Below are 21,399 nucleotides of genomic sequence, written 5' to 3'. Positions count from 1 at the left end.
TTGTGCCAGTTATTTTCAGTCTTCTAAGAATCTCAGTTTCTTGGACAGCTAGCCAAGAATGCTTCAAGGAAAACGTACCCGTAAATCTACAGGGACTCTCATTCCAGCCATATGTAGGTGTTGGTAACTCAACTGTATAGATCCCTAGCAAGACTCTCAATGCAGCAACAGGATTTTTCTAGATCAAAGGAGAAAGAGCAAGGAAGGAGGCATTCAGTACTGATATCCAAGGAGACAGGAGACAGAATCCATTCAGGTACTACAGTACACAATGCTACACTAGTAGCTTAAGTTAATATGGGAGATGTTGAATTTTTTTTTAAAAAGCCAACATATTTCTGCCCATATGCAATGCATGTAGATCAGGGGTGGGCAACTATGGCCCTTTTATGAATTATGGACTTCAACTCCCAGAATTCCTGAGCAAGCCATGGCTTGCTCAGGAATTCTGGGAGTTGAAGTCCATAATTCATAAAAGGGCCATAGTTGCCCACCCCTGATGTAGATCAATGTGGTATTCTACCAATTTGGCTCGGTCCTGGGTCCCATCCTGACCCATCCCTGCTTTTGAAGCTCAGCTGCTTTGCGCAGCACAGCAGATTCCCACCCGTCAGCTGCTGAAGCGACAGGGAGAGTGCAGGCTTGCAGGAGGTGAGTCGGAAAGCCTCTGTGCATGCGCAAAGTGTGCGTTTAGCAGGTACACACAAAGTGTGTGTGTGCGTACAAAGCGCGCCCACCAAACCGCGCCCACCGAACCGGTGGTAAACTTTTTTTTGAAATGCACCACTGATGTAGATGCGCTGCCAATATAGCAAAATCAAATTCCAATTGCATTCCATGTTACAGCTTTTTCAATCACTGCAGAGCTGCTGAGAAGTCTAAATCTACTGTAGCAGACCCTGTGGGACTAGCTAAGTGCACGAAAGCCACAAATCCTCTTTATTTTCAAGTGGAGAGGAGGAGCCATGACTAGCCGCAGCATGGAGAATAAAACTCCTTGGAGCTTCTTTAAACAGCTTGCTGCTATAGTCATTTAACTCCTTTTAGCATTTGAGAAGTCTGTTAAGAACCGAGTATTTAAATTGGTTGGGGAAGGGAGGAAATGGCAGGGAAGAGGGGATGAATGATTTCAATGTTATTATTAGAGGTAGTGCTTGATTTATGACTCAGCATTTAATAACCATTCAAAGTTACAATGGACCCATAAAAAGGCACTTGTTCTGAACGTCTGATGCCTCCCTTTCCCCAGTAATGTGATTGCATTCACAGCCATTTACTGTGTCCCACAGTCACATGACTGTAATTTGCTGTATTATTTTTTTTTTTACAGACAACTGGCGTTCATTTCCAGGTTTTGGCAAAAATTCCCCATAGCTAAAAATGGGTTTATTGAATGACTGCAGCAAAAAATAGGTTGTAAAATCAGGTCGATCATGTAATGATCTGCTTAACAACCATCACGATTACGACCATAAAGTGCCGGCTGCATTATGGCCATAACAAAATTATATGTGGGTAATTATAGTTACATTCAATGTAAGACTGGTGGAAATCTGATAATTCAAATCCTAACCAAGGACCTAAGAATTATTAAGCTAGTGTTGAAGTTCCAAGCAGGGTGGTTTATTTATTTATTTATTGTAAAATTAGGGTGTTCGTGTCTGATAAATTCAGTATTTCCAGATACTGAAGAAGTTCTTTAAATATCGCAGCAAGGGCTCTGATCACAATGGTTATAACAGATTCATTTTACATAAGCTAACTTTGATCGAACTGCAAGTCCAGATATTTCATATTGTTATTATGTTATTATTATATTATGTCATTATTATGGTACACTGCAGAGTCATCTAGAGTGAATGTCACATTTTTATCCATCTGTCAAGTCTTTCCCAAGTATCTGAAATAGGCAAAGGTTGTTGATGTTGTATTAAATGTTTCTATCCTGACTTATGAGCTAGAACTTCCTGCAAATAAATAAGCAAATAAATGCCTTTTTGGTAATGAAGTCATGATTTGATCTAAAATATGGCCTGAGAAACATGACATTCTCCTGATTAAATCTGCAATCTTATCTATAAGATCATTTAACTTGAGATAAAAAAAACTGTGGTGTTTTATCTATAAATCAGGTGAAATACTTCAGATCCTCCAGATGTTGCTCAATTACAACCCTCAGCATCCTTCACTATTGCTCATGCTGACTGAGGCTGCTGGGAGTTGTATCTGAATAGCATCTGGAGGGCTGCAAATTTCCCATCATCTGAGTTAGTATCCACAGGAGTAACACTCTTACTCTTCCAAGGGAACAAGATGCTCTGCAAAACAGGAAGCATTCTCTTTATGCACATCAATACCAGAAATGTAGATGCTTTAAAAGGAATTAACCAGACCATTTTTCTCTGTAAACCTGCCTATCCACCCATCTTAACTAAACGTAGTATGTACACATAAAAGCAAACTCTCTGTATTTAAGAAATGGTGAATGTTTGCAAGGATTCAGACAGAGAGGGGTTTTAATTAACATCTAAAAGGTGTTCTTCACTCAAAGGCTAGAGAGTTAACCAGAATGTCCAGGAACACCATCTTAATCAATATTCCCATAAAATTCATTCCACAAATATAAAGCTGAAAGCTTATTCCACCGGGCATGCAAACATATGGGCAGCAAGTACTGATTAACATGGACATAGGTAAAGGTAAAGGTTCCCCTCGCACATACGTGCTAGTCATTTCCGACTCTAGGGGGCAGTGCTCATCTCTGTTCCAAAGCCAAAGAGCCAGCGCTGTCCGAAGACGTCTCCGTGGTCATGTGGCTGGCATGACTAAACACCAAAGGCGCATGGAACTCTGCTCCCTTCCCACCAAAGTGGTCCCTATTTTTCTACTTGCATTTTTTACGTGCTTTCGAACTGCTAGGTTGGCAGAAGCTGGGACAAGTAACGGGAGCTCACTCCATTACGCAGCGCCAGGGATTCAAACTGCCAAATTGCCAACCTTTCTGATTGACAAGCTCAGCCACTGAGCCACCACGTCCCCTAACATGGACATACCATGATTTTATTATATCTTGCTACCTAAATAAAAAAAAAAACCAAATAATACCTGGGTGGCAGGTATTAGCAAATAGCTCATTTCCCATATGATTGCATGCCCAATGTGATAAAGCAAATGGTTGCTTACAGTTATCCTGGGTTGCTTTGAAGCATTATTTCTACAGGAAGGAGAGAGGAGGGGGGGGAACCTTACTCTGGAGGCCTGCTGTCAGGTCCAAGGGCCCTCTGAAGAGAAATGCGGTCACTGGCATAGGCATTAAAACAGTGCTTCTCATAGCCGTGGTCTTTCTCCTTTGTCTCTTCTTGTGTCCACTGGTCCTTCTTAAAAGCTTTTCCATCAGCACCAGGGCTATTGGGGTCCTGGGGTGGACGCTCCATGAAGGACTTCAGTTCTGCTGGTGTATAATAGCCTGGCAAGCAAGACTTGCTGTCCTGCTCAGGGGCCTCTTGTTGAGCTGGTGCCCGGATCTGCAGCTTTGGCATAGAGTCACGGATATTGTTGACAGCTCCCATCATTATATCTATCATCTGGTCTTTTCTCTCCACAATATTTTTCAGCCATGGCTCCTCCTTTTGTTCCCCACTGCTCACATCTCTTTGCATTATGAAAAGGAAGATTACAAAGACAATGCCCACCAAAGCTAGCTTTAGTGGGCCATAATGCCTTCGGAGTAGCCTCATCACGGCTGATGTCCAGCAATTACTCCTTCATCAAAGTTGCACTCTTCTCAAAGCTTCAGTTGATCTGTGGGATCTCACCATCTTCTTCCAAACCTGAGAAGCATACAGGGAGACAAAAGCCAGAAAAATCAGAAGGATGATTATGAGTGCCACCAAACTCTTTCCCAAACAGAGAGCCTTCTTACTATATTTTGAAGTATGTTCTATGGAAGCACTAAAAGGAAACCAGGCCGTCAAAGAACACAGTGGTGGGACACTATCAAACCTATCAAAGCTTGACACAGCCTGAGCATAGACAGACTCAAAGAAGCAGTGCAAGATGGAAAGATCTTTGTAGAGAGACTTGGCCTATAGAATCGTCAACAGTTGGACACGACTGATGGTTAACATCATCGTCATGTTCTATGGCACCATCTTTTTACAATGCTAAGCCATCCACTTAGTAATGTATGGGGTAAAACAAACAAACAAACTCTTCAGCTGTCATGGTTGGGAAAAACACTGTCTCAATCCTGATCCATTCAGTGTACAAAAATAGCCATCGTAGATCCTAGCTATACAAATGCCACTAAATTCTAAGGAAACACTTTTCAACAGGCACTGGAAATTCTAATTTTGTTCTATTGAATGTGCTATGGACATGGCAGGATTTAGTTACTGGCTCTATGGCCAATACCGGAAGAGCACCCAGAGCTTTTGATTTAAGGAAAGAACAATAATTTTGTAAACTCTTTATGGAGTTTTTGCTAAAAAACAAAAAACAAAAAATGAAGCGGTGATTTCAGGATTCATTGGTTACAAAGGACTGTTTATGGAAGAAGGGGACCTTGATATATAATTTGGGAGAATGGAAATGGTAATATTATGCTTGTAACTGTTACAAAGGAGACCCAAGTACCTTTTAATTTTTTTTCATTTTCTTACATTTTCACTTCCACTTTTATTCTTTCACATAGTTTTTCTACTTTTTATGTTTCTGTAGCCTTTTAATTCAGTGTAAAATCTTTTCTTAGTAAACACTATACAGACAGATAGACAGAAACAACTATACAGAGCAAGAAAGAGAAAAAAAGAGAAAAAAGAAGAAAAAGAATGAAAGACTTGGAAGGTTATGATATTTTGAATATTTATGTACACTGATAAGTTGTGATTAGTATACATTCGAATAACAGGATATTTGATTTAGTGCAGATTGAAAATGGATACGAGGTCCCGTTTAAGACAATCCAAATTTCAGTTAAGTCTGAGGCTAGCCTGTATGCAATTGAGATAGCACATGTGCAATTGCAGTTTTAGATATTTTCATCTTCATCTGTGTGTAAAATGGAGAAAAGGAACATTCTGTCAAAGGAAAACAGTACAAGCTCAAAAAAGAAGAGGCTTATTATTACATTAGAGGAACATTCTCATTTAATTGAATGATAGGAACATGATTATAGCAATGCTAAAATAGGTTGAGATTTTGGAATGTCTACATCTACAGGTGAAACTTGAAAAATTAGAATATCGTGCAAAAGTTCATTTATTTCAGTAATGCAACTTAAAAAGGTGAAACTAATATATGAGATAGACTCATTTTATGCAAAGCAAGATAGTTCAAGCCGTGATTTGTCATAATTGTGATGATTATGGCTTACAGCTCATGAAAACCCCAAATCCACAATCTCAGAAAATTAGATTATTACATGCAATCAATAAAACAAGGATTGTACATAGAACAATATCGGACCTCTGAAAAGTATAAGAATGCATATGTACTCAGTACTTGGTTTGGGCCCCTTCTGCAGCAATTACTGCCTCAATGCAGCCTGGCATGGAAGCTATCAGCCTGTGGCACTGCTGAGGTGTTATGGAAGACCAGGATGCTTCAATAGCGGCCTTCAGCTCTTCTGCATTGTTCGGTCTCATGTCTCTCATCTTTCTCTTGGCAATGCCCCATAGATTCTCTATGGGGTTCAGGTCAGGAGAGTTTGCTGGCCAATCAAGTACAGTAATCCCATGGTCATTGAACCAGGTTTTGGTGCTTTTGGCAGTGTGGGCAGGTGCCAAGTCCTGCTGGAAAATGAAGTCAGCATCTCCATAAAGCTCATCTGCGGAAGGAAGCATGAAGTGCTCCAAAATCTCCTGGTAGACGGCTGCATTGACCCTGGACTTAATGAAACACAGTGGACCAACACCAGCAGATGACATGGCTCCCCAAATCAACACAGACTGTGGAAACTTCACACTGGACTTCAAGCATCTTGCAGCGTGTGCCTCTCCATTCTTCCTCCAGACTCTGGATCCTTGGTTTCCAAATGAGATGCAAAAGTTGCTCTCATCAGAAAAGAGGACTTTGGACCACTGAGCAACAGACCAGGTCTGTTTTTCTTTAGCCCAGGTAAGATGCTTCTGACGTTGTTTGTTGTTCAGGAGCGGCTTGACAAGAGGAATACGACATTTGAAGCCCATGTGCAGGATCAGTCTGTGTGTGGTGGCTCTTGATGCACTGACTCCAGCCTCAGTCCATTCCTTGTGGAAGTCCCCAACGCTTTTGAATGGCCTTTTCCTGACAATCCTCTACAGGCTGCGGTCATCCCTGCTGCTTGTGCACCTTTTTCTTCCACACTTTTCCCTTCCACATAACTTTCTATTAATGTGTTTTGATACAGCACTTTGGGAACATCCAACTTCTTTTGCAATTACCTTTTGAGGCTTTCCCTCCTTATGGAGAGTGTCAATGATGGGTTTCTGCACAACTGTCAGGTCAGCAGTCTTTCCCATGATTGTGATTCCTACTGAACCAGACTGAGAGACCATTTAAAGACTCAGGAACCCTTTGCAGGTATTATGGCTTAATTAGCTGATTAGAGTGGGATGCTTTGAACCTAGAATATTGAACCTTTTCACAATATTCTAATTTTCTGAGATTGTGGATTTGGGGTTTTCATGAGCTGTAAGCCATCATCAACACAATTATGACAAATCACGGCTTGAACTATCTTACTTTGCATGTACTGAGTCTATCTCATATATTAGTTTCACCTTTTAAGTTGCATTACTGAAATAAATGAACTTTTGCCCAATATTCTTATTTTTCAAGTTTCACCTGTACCATGCACAGTACAGTAAAAAAAAGCAGGGAGAATTAAAGAAAAAGTTAAAATTGCATCTGCTTTTTGTGGTTTGCAAACATCTACAAGATTGAGAGATATTTTTATCATTGTCAGATTATTTATAGGAATGATATTTTGCTTTCTAGGAATACATTGCAATTTTGGTTAACATAAATTGAAGTATATCTTTTTATCCTTTATGGTAATATTTCATTAATACACGCATAGAAATCATGTCTAAAATTTTTATTACCTATTTCTATCAAGGCTGAAATCCATTATCATATTTTTCATAGAAACACTACTTTGAATAGTGGAAATTTGAATAATCGATCATTTTGTAGGGTTTGTTAATTGCATTGAGACCTACTTGTATTCTCACCAGGGTGAGGCTAGAGAGTTCCACACCTTTCTTTGACCCATTGTAAAGAAAATAATTCATAAATAACAGCAACATCCTTCTCACCAGGATCGGAAAGACTGTTCCCCTATTTATTCCAGTAATGAGCCTTATAATCTGGGTATGAGATCCAGATTTGTGCCTTGCCACACTTTTAAAACTGTATATATTCCTTTGTAAATTTAAAGATAAGGAAACCAAGCTCATAAAGACACGGAAGTGCAATAAACTACAGCAGATTTTGAAAGCGATGCCAGCCTTCAAAAGGACATCATAACAGCTATAAGAAAAATGAGGTTTTAATTAGCCCTAATTCCTCTAATTAATCTTGTTTGGAACCAAATAAACAAATTAGTCCCACAACAGAGCCAGGCTACAGGAAGACTAAAATCATAGAGGTGTGCCCACTTGGAACCGGGCTGTGTGGTTCTCAGGAAATGGTTAGCTTTTTGACAACCTTGTCTTTGAGTCAATAAAAAATAGTTTATTGCGTTGATTTCTACACAGGTAAATTTGCAAATGGAACCTAAAACTTCCAAAAGGAACAAGGAAGAGAACTTCCGCAGTTTAAAAGAAAAGGTTTGTTTCTACATGCCATCACATTGGCACAAAGCTGAAAACCCACTTTAACCATTTTGAATGAATACTGTATTAGTTTGCAAGAACAAAATGCATAATTTTAGACAAAGTGTACATGGGAAAAACCCAATATATCTGGGTTGATCACACATTTACTTGTAAATGCACGAGGCTGCTATGTCATCCTCTGCAAATTGCTCTTCCCAATCATACACAGAGCAACCAAAAGAAGTATAGTCTGTCTGCCTAAATACAGCAGTCTTATAATGATTTATTTCCTACTTTATCTTCCCAATGGCAAAAGCTAACATACAACTGAGAAAGCTGCTTCTTTCAAAATGTATACCATACGAACATAAACAATTGCCCTTAAGGAGCCACGGAGTAAGGTTTATGACTTCAATCAAGAGATACGAGCAGGCACACAGCATCATTTCAAAAGACCTCATTTTTGATCAGGAATGTTGGTTGAGGGATTAAAAAAAAAAAACCTCCATGTGAGTATCTGTCACTGTGTTCTGACCTAGACTTCTCCAAAAAGCACTAAGCAGACTCTTTGTCCCGGCAAAACCAGCACAGACCTTATCTAGCTTGGAGAGCTGCCAAGTAAATATTTTCAAACGCAGTGCTGACAAGGAAGGACTCACACAGCGTCTCTGAGATGCACAGACAGATCTTCACACTGCTGCAACGAACGAATTGTTTCCTGCAAAAGCCCCCTCTCCTTTTGCTCCTCTTTTAATCCCTATGGGAGGGGCCATTCACTGTCCACCTGTGGATTTACTCCCACGTTGACCCTTAGTTCATAATTGTTCTTTTCTTTTGGCAGCTCTGCCCATGCGCAGGCTGGGAACAGGCTCCAGCTGCTCCCCCGCCTCACTGCCGCCCAACTATGAAGACAGCTGATAGCTGCCAGACTGCCCTGGCCTCATCTCTGCCTCTGACGCAGAGCCCTTGTCTGAGCCTTCCTCAGCCTCCAGGACTGGCCCAGGTTCCTCCCCAGCCTCCTCGCTGTCCAACTCTGCTGCCAGCTCCACTAGCCGCCAGTGGGCCACAACACACTGCCCCCACCAAAGCAGTCGTGATATTTTAGCCCCAAACTGCATGATGATTTTTTGCTGATGATTAAACACTGCATTTATACAGTTGCAGGCAACGAAGTAAGGTAAATTGCCTCTCTGCCATGTATATCTAGGCCTTGGCTGATGGGTCTAACCTCCAAGTTGATTTTTATCACCCAGCTTGCTACCCATGATTGTTGCAGCATGCTTGAAAAATAGTTAGGAATACTAGAGTCAGTCCTGTAATTCCACCTCCTGAAGTACCTACTGTACAGGGAAATTGTGTCTGCCTACCTGCCTGCCCCTATGCTACGGATCCTTCTGTAGAATAGAGCTCGCTTCAAGGTCCTCTTAACTGCAGCTCCACACTAATTCACTGTGCAGAAAGAACCTCAAGTCATGTTTTCCCTGCTGAACCAAAGCTGCAGAGAACGTAAAATTTTAGGGCTGGAAGGGACCTTAGAGGTCTTCTAATCCAACCTTCTGCCCATGACAAGAGATCCTATACCATTCTAGACAAATGGCTGCTCACTCTCTTATTAAAAATTGAATACGAATTCATACTGTATTCAAATGTATATCCAATCGAAATTCCAAGCAGGGAAGCTCTGTTTGTAAGACTGGTAGATCAAATCCTGCTATCCTTTTCAGTATTCCCCAGTTGCAGATTTAACCATTAAAAAAGAGCTAAGATCAAGCATTTCTCTTTATCTGCATATCTGCATTTAAGGCAGAACTAGTAAACTTGAAAGGAAAACGGATGAAAAGTAATTCATACCACCCATGCATAGAAGGTAAGTCTACATATAATCATATACAGGTTTCGACTTACCAACAGTTTCATTTAGTGACCGTTCAAAGCTACAACAGCATTGAAAAACGTGACATGACCATTTTTCGTAGTTATGACCTTTGCAGCATCCCCATGATCATGTGATCAAAATTCAGGTGCTTGGCAATTAGTTCATAATTATGACCACTGCTGTGTCCCAGAGTCACGTGATCCCTTTTGCAACCTTTTGATAAGCAAAGTCAATGGGGAAGCCAGGTTCACTTAACAACCAGGTTACAAACTCATCAACTGCAGTGATTCACTTAACAACTGTGGCAAGAAAGATCACAAAATGAGGCAAAACTTACTTAACAACAGATATTTTGGGCTCAGTTATGGTTGTAAGCCGAGGACTAATTGTACTTTATTCAGAAATTCAGAAATAAGCCAAGAGTTGGAACCTCAAGAATGTCATCTAGCTAATGTAAATAGTCCTCAAGTTATTGACCCCCATTGGTAATACCAGAATTTCAGTTGCTAAGCAAGTTGGTTGTTAAGTGAGTTGCGCCTGATTTTATGATCTTTTTTTGCCATGGTGGTTAAATGAATCACGTCATTGTTAAGCCAATTTGGCTTCCCTCATTGACCTTGCTTTTCAGAGGTTGGCTGAGAAGGTTGCAATGGCCTTGGAACACCCTACATTATAACCATCGCAGATACATACTGGTTGCCAAGTGCCCAAATGTGGATCACATGGGGAGACTGTAAGTTGTAAGCATGAGGAAGGCTTTTTCAGTGCCATTGCAACTTTGAACGGTTGCTAAATGAATGGTTGTAAGTTGAGGACTCCCTGTATATGGGTGGTTAGAGTCATGATGCCTCTAATTTCCTCCATTTTATTCTAAACCATCAATCAAATCAAAAGAACTACACATAATTAACTACTATATAACATTTTCCATTGACTGTCAATTACTGTCAACTGAAAATTCATTACCATCATTTCATATGTTGTAAAAGCTAAAAACAACATGGTAATTAAAACATTGTTAAATACTGTATTCATTATTTTGGAATAATTCAGAATGGAGATGTTCAGAGGAGCTAGAGAATCAAACCAGCTGCAGCTTCAGAGGTGTTCTGGGATCAGCCTGATATGAAAACATTTTTTTACATTTGCTTAAGACTGAAAAAAATGGATTAGCTGATTTAAAACCCAATTATGTTAACAATCTCAGTTTAGGAAGAATTCAGGACCAGAATCCAACAAAATGTGATGACAAATCACTAACTGCAAATGCAAAGCCAAAGGGAAAAAAAGGAAATTGTTGCAGAAATGGGAAGTTAAAAGAAGTCCTTAAATTTTCATTTCCTGCTTGAAAATTTAGTAGTTGGTGCAGTGGATTTAGGGGGCACATAATTATGCTACAATAAAAAAAAAATTGACTGCCCATCCTAATCAGATTATCTTCATAGAAACTATTCTCCCACAGGAGTGATATTATGTAAGATTTTAGCTTGATTTTTCTAGTTCCTATCAAATACTTCTTTGTGAGGGCTACTTGTAGAATCCTCTCACCATTACAGCTTTAGTTATGGAGATGAGGCATCAAGCAGGCTTAGCAAAGAAGAATTCTTCCAAGAGAGGAAAATATGATTTGTTACAGAGGGTCACAGTGGACATGGCAAGGTACATCATGGAGAAAGCAACAGCTGTTCTCCTTTCTCTTGGAAGAGAACTTTCCTTATCAAAGCAATGCCAAATCCCTGGCAGTGTCAACGTTTGGTTAAGCTGAAATTACCTACTCCACCTAGTTCAAACAGGATGTCCTTTTCTTAGTTTGACAAGAGCTAAACAACACCCTATTCAGAAGATCAACTCGTTGCCCAGATTTCTACATTGCATTTGGGGGAAAAAAAAGAACTATACGATATATTCAAAGACTAGTAGCTAAGAAAATAAAATTCCAGCTCCTGCTAGAAAAAAAGAGACGCTGCGTACATTTTTCTTCTTCTTTCAAATACAATCATATCTTAGACACACTTTCAAGAATTTAATTTTATCATGAGGGTAGAGATGCAAAAGGATGATCTTGCTTATTCAGATTTCATAGACATGAATGCTTTATGGGAATTTTTAATATTTCTGAAGTCTTTTTGAATTGCGCCAGTTTGTGTTCAAATCTAAATTTTATCTTACCAATAAACCCTGAAATAAATCAGAATGAAGTGCATCATGATTATCTTTATATCATAGATTTCCATGAGTATAAACTCTACAAAAATTTATTTATTTATTTATTTATTTATTTGATTTGCCAATTGTTTACAAGATAATAAGTATAAATGTATACATAGTTGTGAATACATAAAATGGGTACATATAAGAAAAATAAAAGAATAAGAGAAACAATAGGACAGGGATGGTAGGCACGTTGGTGCGCTTATGCACGCCCCTACATTAAATCAAGACTTTACCCATAGTACAATATAAATAACATAAAATGCTAAAATTAGGTTAACAAGTATCCAAAGAAAACTGATATGCATGCACAATACTTTTATCAATTGTGAATATTTGGAAGGCAATATTTCTTAAGAAGAACTTGCTAAATTTCTAGCAGGCAGCTGTAACTTTTCAGGCTATCAGATATTATTTCTCACAGATTTAAGTCCAACAAACCTAATATATTACTTTTATATTTTATTTACATATATGTATATAGGCATGTATGGACACACATACACAAAGTATGTGATGGTACACAATGCTTTTGCTCAGACACTTGAAGAATTGTGTTTACATATTTTTAAAATCTGGCAATTTTAATCATTCTTATTTAAGAATTAGCTAACTATGAACTTTTTAAAAGTATAAAAGTCAGACAAGCATCCAGCACTTGCCAACTTATGCATATACAAACATAATGGGTTATTACTCAATTCTTATTTGACTTTAATTATTATTATTGTTATTATTATTATTATTATTATTATTATTATTATTATTATTATTATTATTATTATTATTATTATTTACACTCAACTTTATGGCCTGATTTATGGCTTGTTCCAAAGCAGAAAGAATTGTGTCCGAGATTATATTGAAAATATTTACAGACCCCTCACATCCTGGACATAAACTGTTTCAACTCCTACCCTCAAAACCATACTATAGAGCACGGCACATCAGAACAACTAGACATAAGAACAGTTTTCCCCCGAATGCCATCACTCTGCTAAACAAATAATTCCCTCAACACTATTTACTAAGTCTGCATTACTATTACTATTAATCTTCCCATCCTTCCTTTCACCCATCTACTCCCACTTATGACTGTATGACTGTAACTTTGCTGCTTGTATCCTTACGATTTTTATTGACTGTTTCCTAGTATGATTTGATTGCTTATTATACCCTATGACTATTATTAGGTGTTGAACCTTATGATTCTTGATGAATGTATCTTTTCTTTTATGTACACTGAGAGCATATGCACCAAGACAAATTCCTTGTGTGTCCAGTCACACTTGGCCAATAAAGAATTCTATTCTATTCTATTCTATTCTATTCTATTCTATTCTATTCTATTCTATTCTATTCTATAGCTTGATATATTGATAATTTGTACCTGGTTGCTTTTCTCCATCCCAGATTGCTGTGTGGTTGAACTGCGAGATGATTCTAATGGGAATTTTGATGTTTTGACAGATCTTCCAAAAGGTACAATATAGGTAGTCCTTGACTTACAACCACAATTGGGCCCAAAATTTCTGTTGCTAAGCAAGGCAGTTGTTAAATGAGTTGTGCTTCATTTTATGACTTTTGCCACCATTGAGCTGCAGTTGTTAAATGAATCATTTAGTTGTTCAGTGAATCTGGCTTTCCCCATTTGCTTGATGGAAGCTGGCTGGGAAGGTTACAAATGGTGATCCCATGACCTCAAGACAGTGCAACTGTCATAAATGCATGCCAAATTTTGATCATGTGACCATGGGGATGCTGCAGCAGTCATCAGTATGAAAACCAATCATAAGTTACTTTTTTCAGTGACACTGTAATTTCCAACAGTCAATAAGCAAATTGTTGTAAATCAAAGACTACCCGTATATGAAAACATAGCCAATTTGGAAGAGAGAAGGTATGCAGCACAGTCCTCACATGACTTTTCTGTTATGTTCAATGCATCTCCTGACCAATACAAATGCATGATGTTGCTCAGAAAATTTAAAAAAGGGGTGTACTATTATTTAAAATATGCTACAGCAGTTAACTAGTTACTTTGGGTCAGTCATACTTGGCTCCACTTTGCCCTCATAAGAGTTTCTGGGGTGGAAATGAAGAGAGATCTCTAAATACGTTGCCTTGAGTTCTTGCCAAAAAAAAAAAGTGAGATATAAATCCAGCAAACACCAATGCTAATTTTTGTTCTATACTCTTGCATAATGAAGGCTGTCTAAGAAATGAAAAGGTGGAATGCATCTCCAGAGAACATCACCTGCATCTTTTAAAAATAAAACTCTTCTGATTAAAATATATATTGCTTGATTAGTTTTTGTAAAATTAATAAAAAGAGGCAGTCTAATTTATTACATTGATTTCAAACATTGCTAGTAACAAATAATGTAAAGTGGCTTTATATCCAACTTGGCACCCCCAGATGTGTTATGACTATAGTTTCCAAATTTGGGGTTGGGGGCTTAAGGAGCTGGGAATTCTAAGGGCAATGCTATCAGCAGACCTAAAGGAATTAGGCCGTGAAGGTTAATTTAATTCATACCAATACTTTGGAACAGGGGTGTCAAACTAGCCACGTCACGTGACATTTTGCGACTTTTCCCCATTTGCGGAGCTGGGGTGGGCGTGGCCTGTGTGTGACGCATCCAGGCTGAGGGCCACCAGTTTGACACCCCTGCTCTAGAACAACATTTTTCAATCTTGCTGGCCGGGGAATTCTAGAGCTTGCCAAGTTTGAAAATCACTGTTCTAGAAGCATTACAAAGACCCTCAAAAACAAAAGAACAAAAAGCGTTCACCAACCATTTTGTTATGAGATCTAACAACAGTATTTTGGCTTTGTTTTGAAATCCCCATCAGGCCCAAATTTTATTCTGCATATACCAGGTAAAATACATTGGATCAGGCAAGAAGATGCCTATTAGTTGCTTCTACCATTTTGCACCTTCCCTTGATCTTTCCTTTCTGCAGCTGAGAACAGTGAAGCATGAAACAATTTGCTTAAGCTTACTGATCATGTCACCGCTTAGAAAAACATTGTACTTGTAAAATAAACACCGAGGAATAATGTAAGTCAGCGGTGTTATAGTGGCCTTTGTTAGGTCAAAGACATGTTCCAACACATACTTTACTGAAACAGCTGATGGGAAACTTTTTTTTCTGTAGATAGGTGACTGGCAGCATTCCCAACAAACTTTAATGATGCCAAAGAAGGCAACACGTGCATGAAGTCATCACATTAATGCTAACCAATATAAGTGGTGGCATCATCTTGGATAGGTAATCATTTGCCTTCCTTTGCAGATGATTTTTAATGAGAGGGGTGGAAACAAAAGCCTCTTTTCATCTCATTTCAGAAAGGTGAAGAGTATTTTTCAAATACAAATGACATCTTGAATTCACGAAAGCTATAAAAAGAAGCTGAAACCAAAATCCACCTATTTATTTCAATGGGGCTCGGACCCAATGAATCAGGTAGGCAAAGTGTACCATCAAAACCTTACCACCAGCAGCCAACAGTTACCAAACTTGTTCCAACTTCTCATTTTTTAAAATACCCTTGCTTTCTCAGTTTATTTCTTTGGGCAAATAATTAAATTAATTAGGTGAATTAACTAAACTAATTCTTCATTTATAGGAAACTTTTGACATGACCACTGTGCTTGCACTTCCTCTCCTTTTATGAGAAACCAGAGCCTGAAGAGTATAATTGCCCTAATAGCCCAATAATACATAGAGGCTTCCAGAATAGCGGAGGGGATTATGTGGACTAAACTTCGACACATTGGGAAAACACTTCATTACAGAAAGCTGACCTATCTGGAGAACCAAAACATCCTTCTTCAACTGGGTAATTCCTAGATACCAATAGTGTTATGAACTAACAAAAACCATTTAATAAAACTTATTAACATTATGTTAAGCAGGCTTCAAATCCTGCACTTTGGATTGGCCCATGAATAGCGAACTGGGATTGGTCATCACGGAGCAACCCGATTGGCTATTAGTTAACATCTTTTCATTGGGCAAAAGTTAAGCATGTGGACACAGGTCATTGGTTAACAGGTCAGTAGCTAGCTCTATAAAAGGGCTACTACTGTCCAAGAGTTCGCTCTCTCTTGTTCTGGTTCTTAATAAAGAGTTGAAGTTCACTAAGTCACTGACTCGTCTCAATTATTGCACCCATGCCCAGAATATAACAAATATCAATAGCACTTAGACTTATACTCTGCTTCACAGTGCTTTACAGCCCTCTCCAAGTTGTTTACAAGTCAGCATATTGCCCCCAATAATCTGGTCCTTATTTTCCGACCTTGGAAGCTGAGTCAACTTTCAGCCAGTCAGAATTGAACTTATGGAAGTGAGCAGTAAGTTAGCTTGCAATACTTCACTCTAACCACAGTGCCAATAGTCCTTGCTTATAGACTGCTTGTTCAGCAATGATTCGAAGCTATGATGGGAAAGGAGACTTATGATTGACCCGCAAAGTTGTGGCCGTTGCAACGTCATGTGGTTGTAAATTGGGCCACTGTGCAAACCAATTTACAGCCTTCACAGCCAGCTTTGGACAAGCAAATGCGGGGATGCTGGCAGGAAGCTGCAAGTTGCAGTCATGATTCGAGGTGATTCACTTAACGACCAGAGCCCGAACTGATGCTAAGTAACCTGATGTTTCCCTTAACAATCATGCTACATAGCAATGGAGTTGCTGGTCCCAATTGTGATTGATAAGTGAGGATTACCTGTATATGGACTTGTACTCATCCCCACACACCACGGCCATTGCTAAGAATTCTGGGAGTTCAAATGGAAAGGCTGGACTAAGATAACTTTCACAGCTCCTGTTTCTACATCTCTTGGCAAGGCCATATTCTTCTGTAACCCTGTGGCAAATAACCAGCATATCAACTCAGAAAAGCACCAATTTTACCTTCTTTTCCTGCCTAAATCAAACTTTAAACTGCCAGAGAGCCCTGAAGACATAGGTTTTGCCAATGGGCTTGGAAAACCCAGAGCGTGATGGAGCCCATCAAATGGTTTATTTAATTGTGTGCTGTGTCTGGGGGTAGGTGGGTGAGGGTTATTGTTTTTGTTTTATTTTTATTTCTCTTTTATGTTTTTACTATTTCTAAGCTGTCTAGAGTCGCTGTGAGTGATGTTCTAAAATAAATAAATAAAACCATTTTAACCTGCAAACTAGCTAAGGCACCAGGTGATGAGCTAATTCCATCCCAGCTGCAGCCAGTCCACAAGAACTGGTAGGATAAACAAATGTTAGGCCTAGGGAGGATCACAACAACTCAGGAGAAAAGAAAACGCCAGTCTCCCAAATCTATCTGGGCACTAAGCATCAGGCAAGTCAAAACAGATGAGATTTTTCTTTGGAAAAAAGAAAGGAGTTAGTAGTAACATGAATGAGAGACGAAAGTTAATGTTCTGCCACATAAGCTGTCAGCTTAACACAGTGATAAATGATTTTATCTTTTTAAGTTCATGCTTTATTCTTATTAATGGCTTTGCTGTTTTTAAAGCATTAATTAGACTAAGTTGTTTTGGATTGCAATTGGAACAGAATAAAAAAACAAAAAACGAGCCAATCTCCTTTTCTAAGAATAGGCATGTCCACACACTGTCTGGATGAATCACAGTCTGCATCCCAGACTCTTTGGAAAACTATCAAGTTCTGTGTTTTACAAGGAGGATAAGCCTTATTATTTATTAGCGTGACTCAGCCTTAACGACAGGAGCCAGCATCATAGTCAGCATTGTCAGGCACCTGACAGACCCAAAGTAAGAGAAAAGCTCACTGCTACAACTATTTTTCTTTCTTTCTTTTTTTAGCCATGGCCATTCCTCTGTTGAAAGGACGCCATGGAACAATGGCTGATTCACTCCTCTGATCTTCAGGCTTTGAAGCCCAGAAAGAAAGGAAGTGGGCAGTTCATTATTAAACACAGAAAAAGAAATGGCACTGCAGGAGCCTTATGTCAAATGCTTTGCATAACCTTTGATTTTAAAAAATGATTACTGATTGCTCCGATATGAAATGCTGTGGAGCTTGGCTGTCTTCCTGTGCCATTTAGTATCTGTGTGGCATTGCCGGGATGGCCAACTGTTAGTCTGAGGTAAGATATCATCAATATGCTGATGATACTTATAGTCTTCAACTTATGGCCACAATTGGGACCAGAATTTTTGTTGCTAAGCAAGATGGATGAGTCGCACCCAATTTTATGACCTTTTAGGCTATGTTAAGTGAATCACTGCAGTTGTTAAGCGAATCTGGCTTTCCCTATTGATTTTGCTTGTCAGAAGCCAGCTGGGAAGGTCGCGAATGGCAGTCACATAACCCTGGGATGCTACAACTATTGTAATTCCATGCTGATTGCCAAGAGCCCAAATTTTGATCCAATGACCAGTCATAAGTGTGAGGACTGGTCATAAGTCAATTTCTTCGTGCTATTGTAATTTTGAAAGGTCACTGAATGAATGGTTTGTCAGTCAAGGACTACCTATATTTATGTATCACCATCCAGGTCTGACCCAGTTCCTGGAGGCTGTGAAGATCCGGATAGCAGGGCCATCTTAACAGCATTATGGGCCTCGGGCAAAGCAGTGTATCGGGGGCCCTACGACAACTACTCACAGGAATAAAAATGTAAATGGTCAATAAAATTAAACATATATTTATTTTATTGGCACTTCCAACAAAATCGGTGTTGAAACATTAAAAACATGCCGTGCGGCAACAACTAATCAACATGATAAACATCTGAACAATACACAAGGCTTGAAAAACACTATCATACTCAGTAAGCCATACAGTTGCTGTATTTATATGATACAAGGTGCATTGAAAGGTTAACATAAACAGATTAGCATGGGAGCCCTAAGCTCGTGGGGCCCAAAGGCACGTGCCCATGAGGCCCATGCATTAAAATGGCCCTGCTGGATAGGCCAACTGAATCTTTGCAGTACAGGACGGCTGTTCACTGGGGACATATCTAGCTTTATCCTGGTTCCAGTGTTTGCTTTGGATGGGACTGCATTCTCTATAAAGGAATAGGTTTGTGATTTGGGTGCTCTAGAGTTTTCAACTCCAAATGGAGAGTATAGGACTTTTGCTCATTTTTGGCCTGTCTACCAATTGGACACTTTTTTGAACCAGAGGCCCTGACCATAATGACTTGTGACCTCATGAGCACACCGCTGCAGTGCATTTTACACAAGGCTCCATTTAAAAAATGCCTCAGAAGTTCCCATTCCTCTAGAGTGCACCAGTCATTATTTTAACTGACCTAGCCAATTTAGGTAATATCCATGCTACAGCCATTACACAGATTGTCGATTACAGGTCCAGTTCAAAGTACTGGTTATTAACTCCCAAACTTTAAAGAATCAGCTCCAGAACTTTCAGAACTGTCTTTCCTGACAAGACTCAACATGTCCCGTCTGCTCTTGAAAAGAGGAGCTGCCAAGGGACGCAGCCCAAAGTGAAGGCCATTCAAAAGGATCCATCATGCCTTCCAAATTCTGCAATTAATTAGAGAAGGAATCAGCAGAGATACAGTGCATGAAATTCAGTGCTAAGTGACTAAATACAGCTGACAAAAGACCTAAATAATCACAGGTGATGAAAAAAAATCTCTATAGACTGTGAAAACCAATTACAGCTATGAAAGTTACAAATGCCCTTCATGCATAATTATGCTATGACTTTTGAAAGCATTTCTAGCCAGTATATGAATGTTAACTTTTCATTGTTTGCCATTTTATGGAATTGGTTGTTCTCCTTTCATCGATTTGGCTTTATAACTTTATTAAATTGAGCTGGCTGTATAACTTTATTAAACTGGATCATGAGGCATCTTAAAAGCTATTCAAAACTAAATAGATAATAAAAAACAAGGGGAAGGATAAAAGGCAGAATGCAAGTGAGACAGACATTAGTAGCTCAGTAGAGTCACTTGGCCTCATTTCTTAGCCTTTGTCAGAATAAAATCTCTTATAATGTGAAAGTCAGAATAAGCAACTTGTCAGGCACAAGCAACCAGAGCCACTAACAATAGCACATGCAAGCAACTTTATTGACTTCAACCTATATTATAACAATCTGCCTTTTGCAGCTGCACAAGGAATCAAGGCTAATTCCCCGCTTGACTCCTCCTTCCAGCCTGACAGCTTCTCAACAAATCTTTTCCCCAAAGTCTTTGAATTACTACCCAAGTTCTAGCAAGTGCATTCATTCATGTTAGGTTTCATTATTTTCCCGGCTTTTAAGGTCTTTGTGACCATGTCCTGCTTTTAAAAGCCTTTTTCAGGGTTGGAAACATAAACTATATGCCAATAATTACTCAATGGTCCTTGGGGTTAATGTTATTAGAAAATATAACTAATTGATCAATCCTCTCTCAAGAGTAGTCTTCCCTAGTTTAGAATCTTCCATGTGGCTGGATTTCTAGTCCCAACATCCCTTAGGATGCTGTGAAGAAAACTGAAGCCACTGGTTTACATCTTTCTTTATATCTAATTGTCTTTTCCTTTTTCTTTCTTTCTGCACTTTTAGAGTTTTTTCTCCCTTTTCATTCTATTTTAGATTGTATTCGTTCTTATTTTTAAATTTTTTAATTGAAATTTTACTTTAATAAAACTTTCAATTAAAATTTTCATTAAAAGAGACTGAAGAGAAATTAGAGACAGAACTGGCTTACAGTATATACAGATTGAGATGATTATACATATACACTGCTCAAAAAAATAAAGGGAACACAAAAGTAAGACATCCTAGATCTGAATGAATGAAATATTCTTATTAAATACTTTGTTCATTATATAGTTGAATGTGCTGACAACAAAATCACACAAAAATTATCAATGGAAATCAAATTTAGCAACCCATGGAGGTCTGGATTTGGAGTTACACTCAAAATTAAAGTGGAAAAAAACACTACAGGCTGATCCAACTTTGATATAATGTCCTTAAAACAAGTCAAAACGAGGCTCAGTAGTGTGTGTGGCCTCCATGTGCCTGTATGACTTCCCGACAACGCCTGGGCATTCTCCTGATGAGGTGGTCGATGGTCTCCTGAGGGATCTCCTCCCATACCTGGACTAAAGCATCCCCCAACTCCTGGACAGTCTGTGGTGCAACGTGGCGCTGGTGGATGGAGCGAGACATGATGTCCCAGATGTGCTCAATTGGATTCAGGCCTGGGGAATGGGCGGGCCAGTCCATAGCATCAATGCCTTCATCTTGCAGGAACGGTTGACACACTCCAGCCACATGAGGTCTAGCATTCAGGCATGATATTCCCCTCTGAAAAAAAAATCGGGGCCGGCCAAAAGAGACCCCCCACCGCGCGCCAAGAAATCGCCCGCCCGCCCGCCGCTCGCGCCACCCGCCGCTCGCACCGCCCGCCCGGGCGATTCCCAAAAAAATCGGAATTCCGATTTTAATCGGAAAAATATCATGTCTGAGCATTGTTGTGCATTAGGAGGAACCCAGGGCCAACCGCA

At 39.3% G+C, this 21,399-nt stretch overlaps 1 protein-coding gene across 3 annotated transcripts in view; it reads right to left on the bottom strand.

Moving 5' to 3' along the window:
• Nucleotides 1-21,399, bottom strand: part of GALNT6 (polypeptide N-acetylgalactosaminyltransferase 6) — a 76,820-nt gene that overhangs the window by 38,263 nt on the left and 17,158 nt on the right. For all 3 annotated transcript variants that reach the window (XM_026677354.2, XM_026677358.2, XM_087956338.1), the window contains exon 2: nucleotides 3,250-3,830. In XM_026677354.2, coding sequence (XP_026533139.1) covers nucleotides 3,250-3,737 — 488 coding nt within the window. In that variant the 5' untranslated portion in view covers nucleotides 3,738-3,830. The remainder of the gene's footprint in view (nucleotides 1-3,249; nucleotides 3,831-21,399) is intronic.

The sequence above is a fragment of the Notechis scutatus genome, chromosome 2, assembly GCF_049901735.1.
Source record: "Notechis scutatus isolate UNSWTSFEM ecotype Mainland chromosome 2, rNotScu1.2, whole genome shotgun sequence".
In the NCBI taxonomy this organism is placed as follows: Eukaryota; Metazoa; Chordata; class Lepidosauria; order Squamata; family Elapidae; genus Notechis; species Notechis scutatus.
This window is presented reverse-complemented; position numbering and strand designations above follow the sequence as displayed.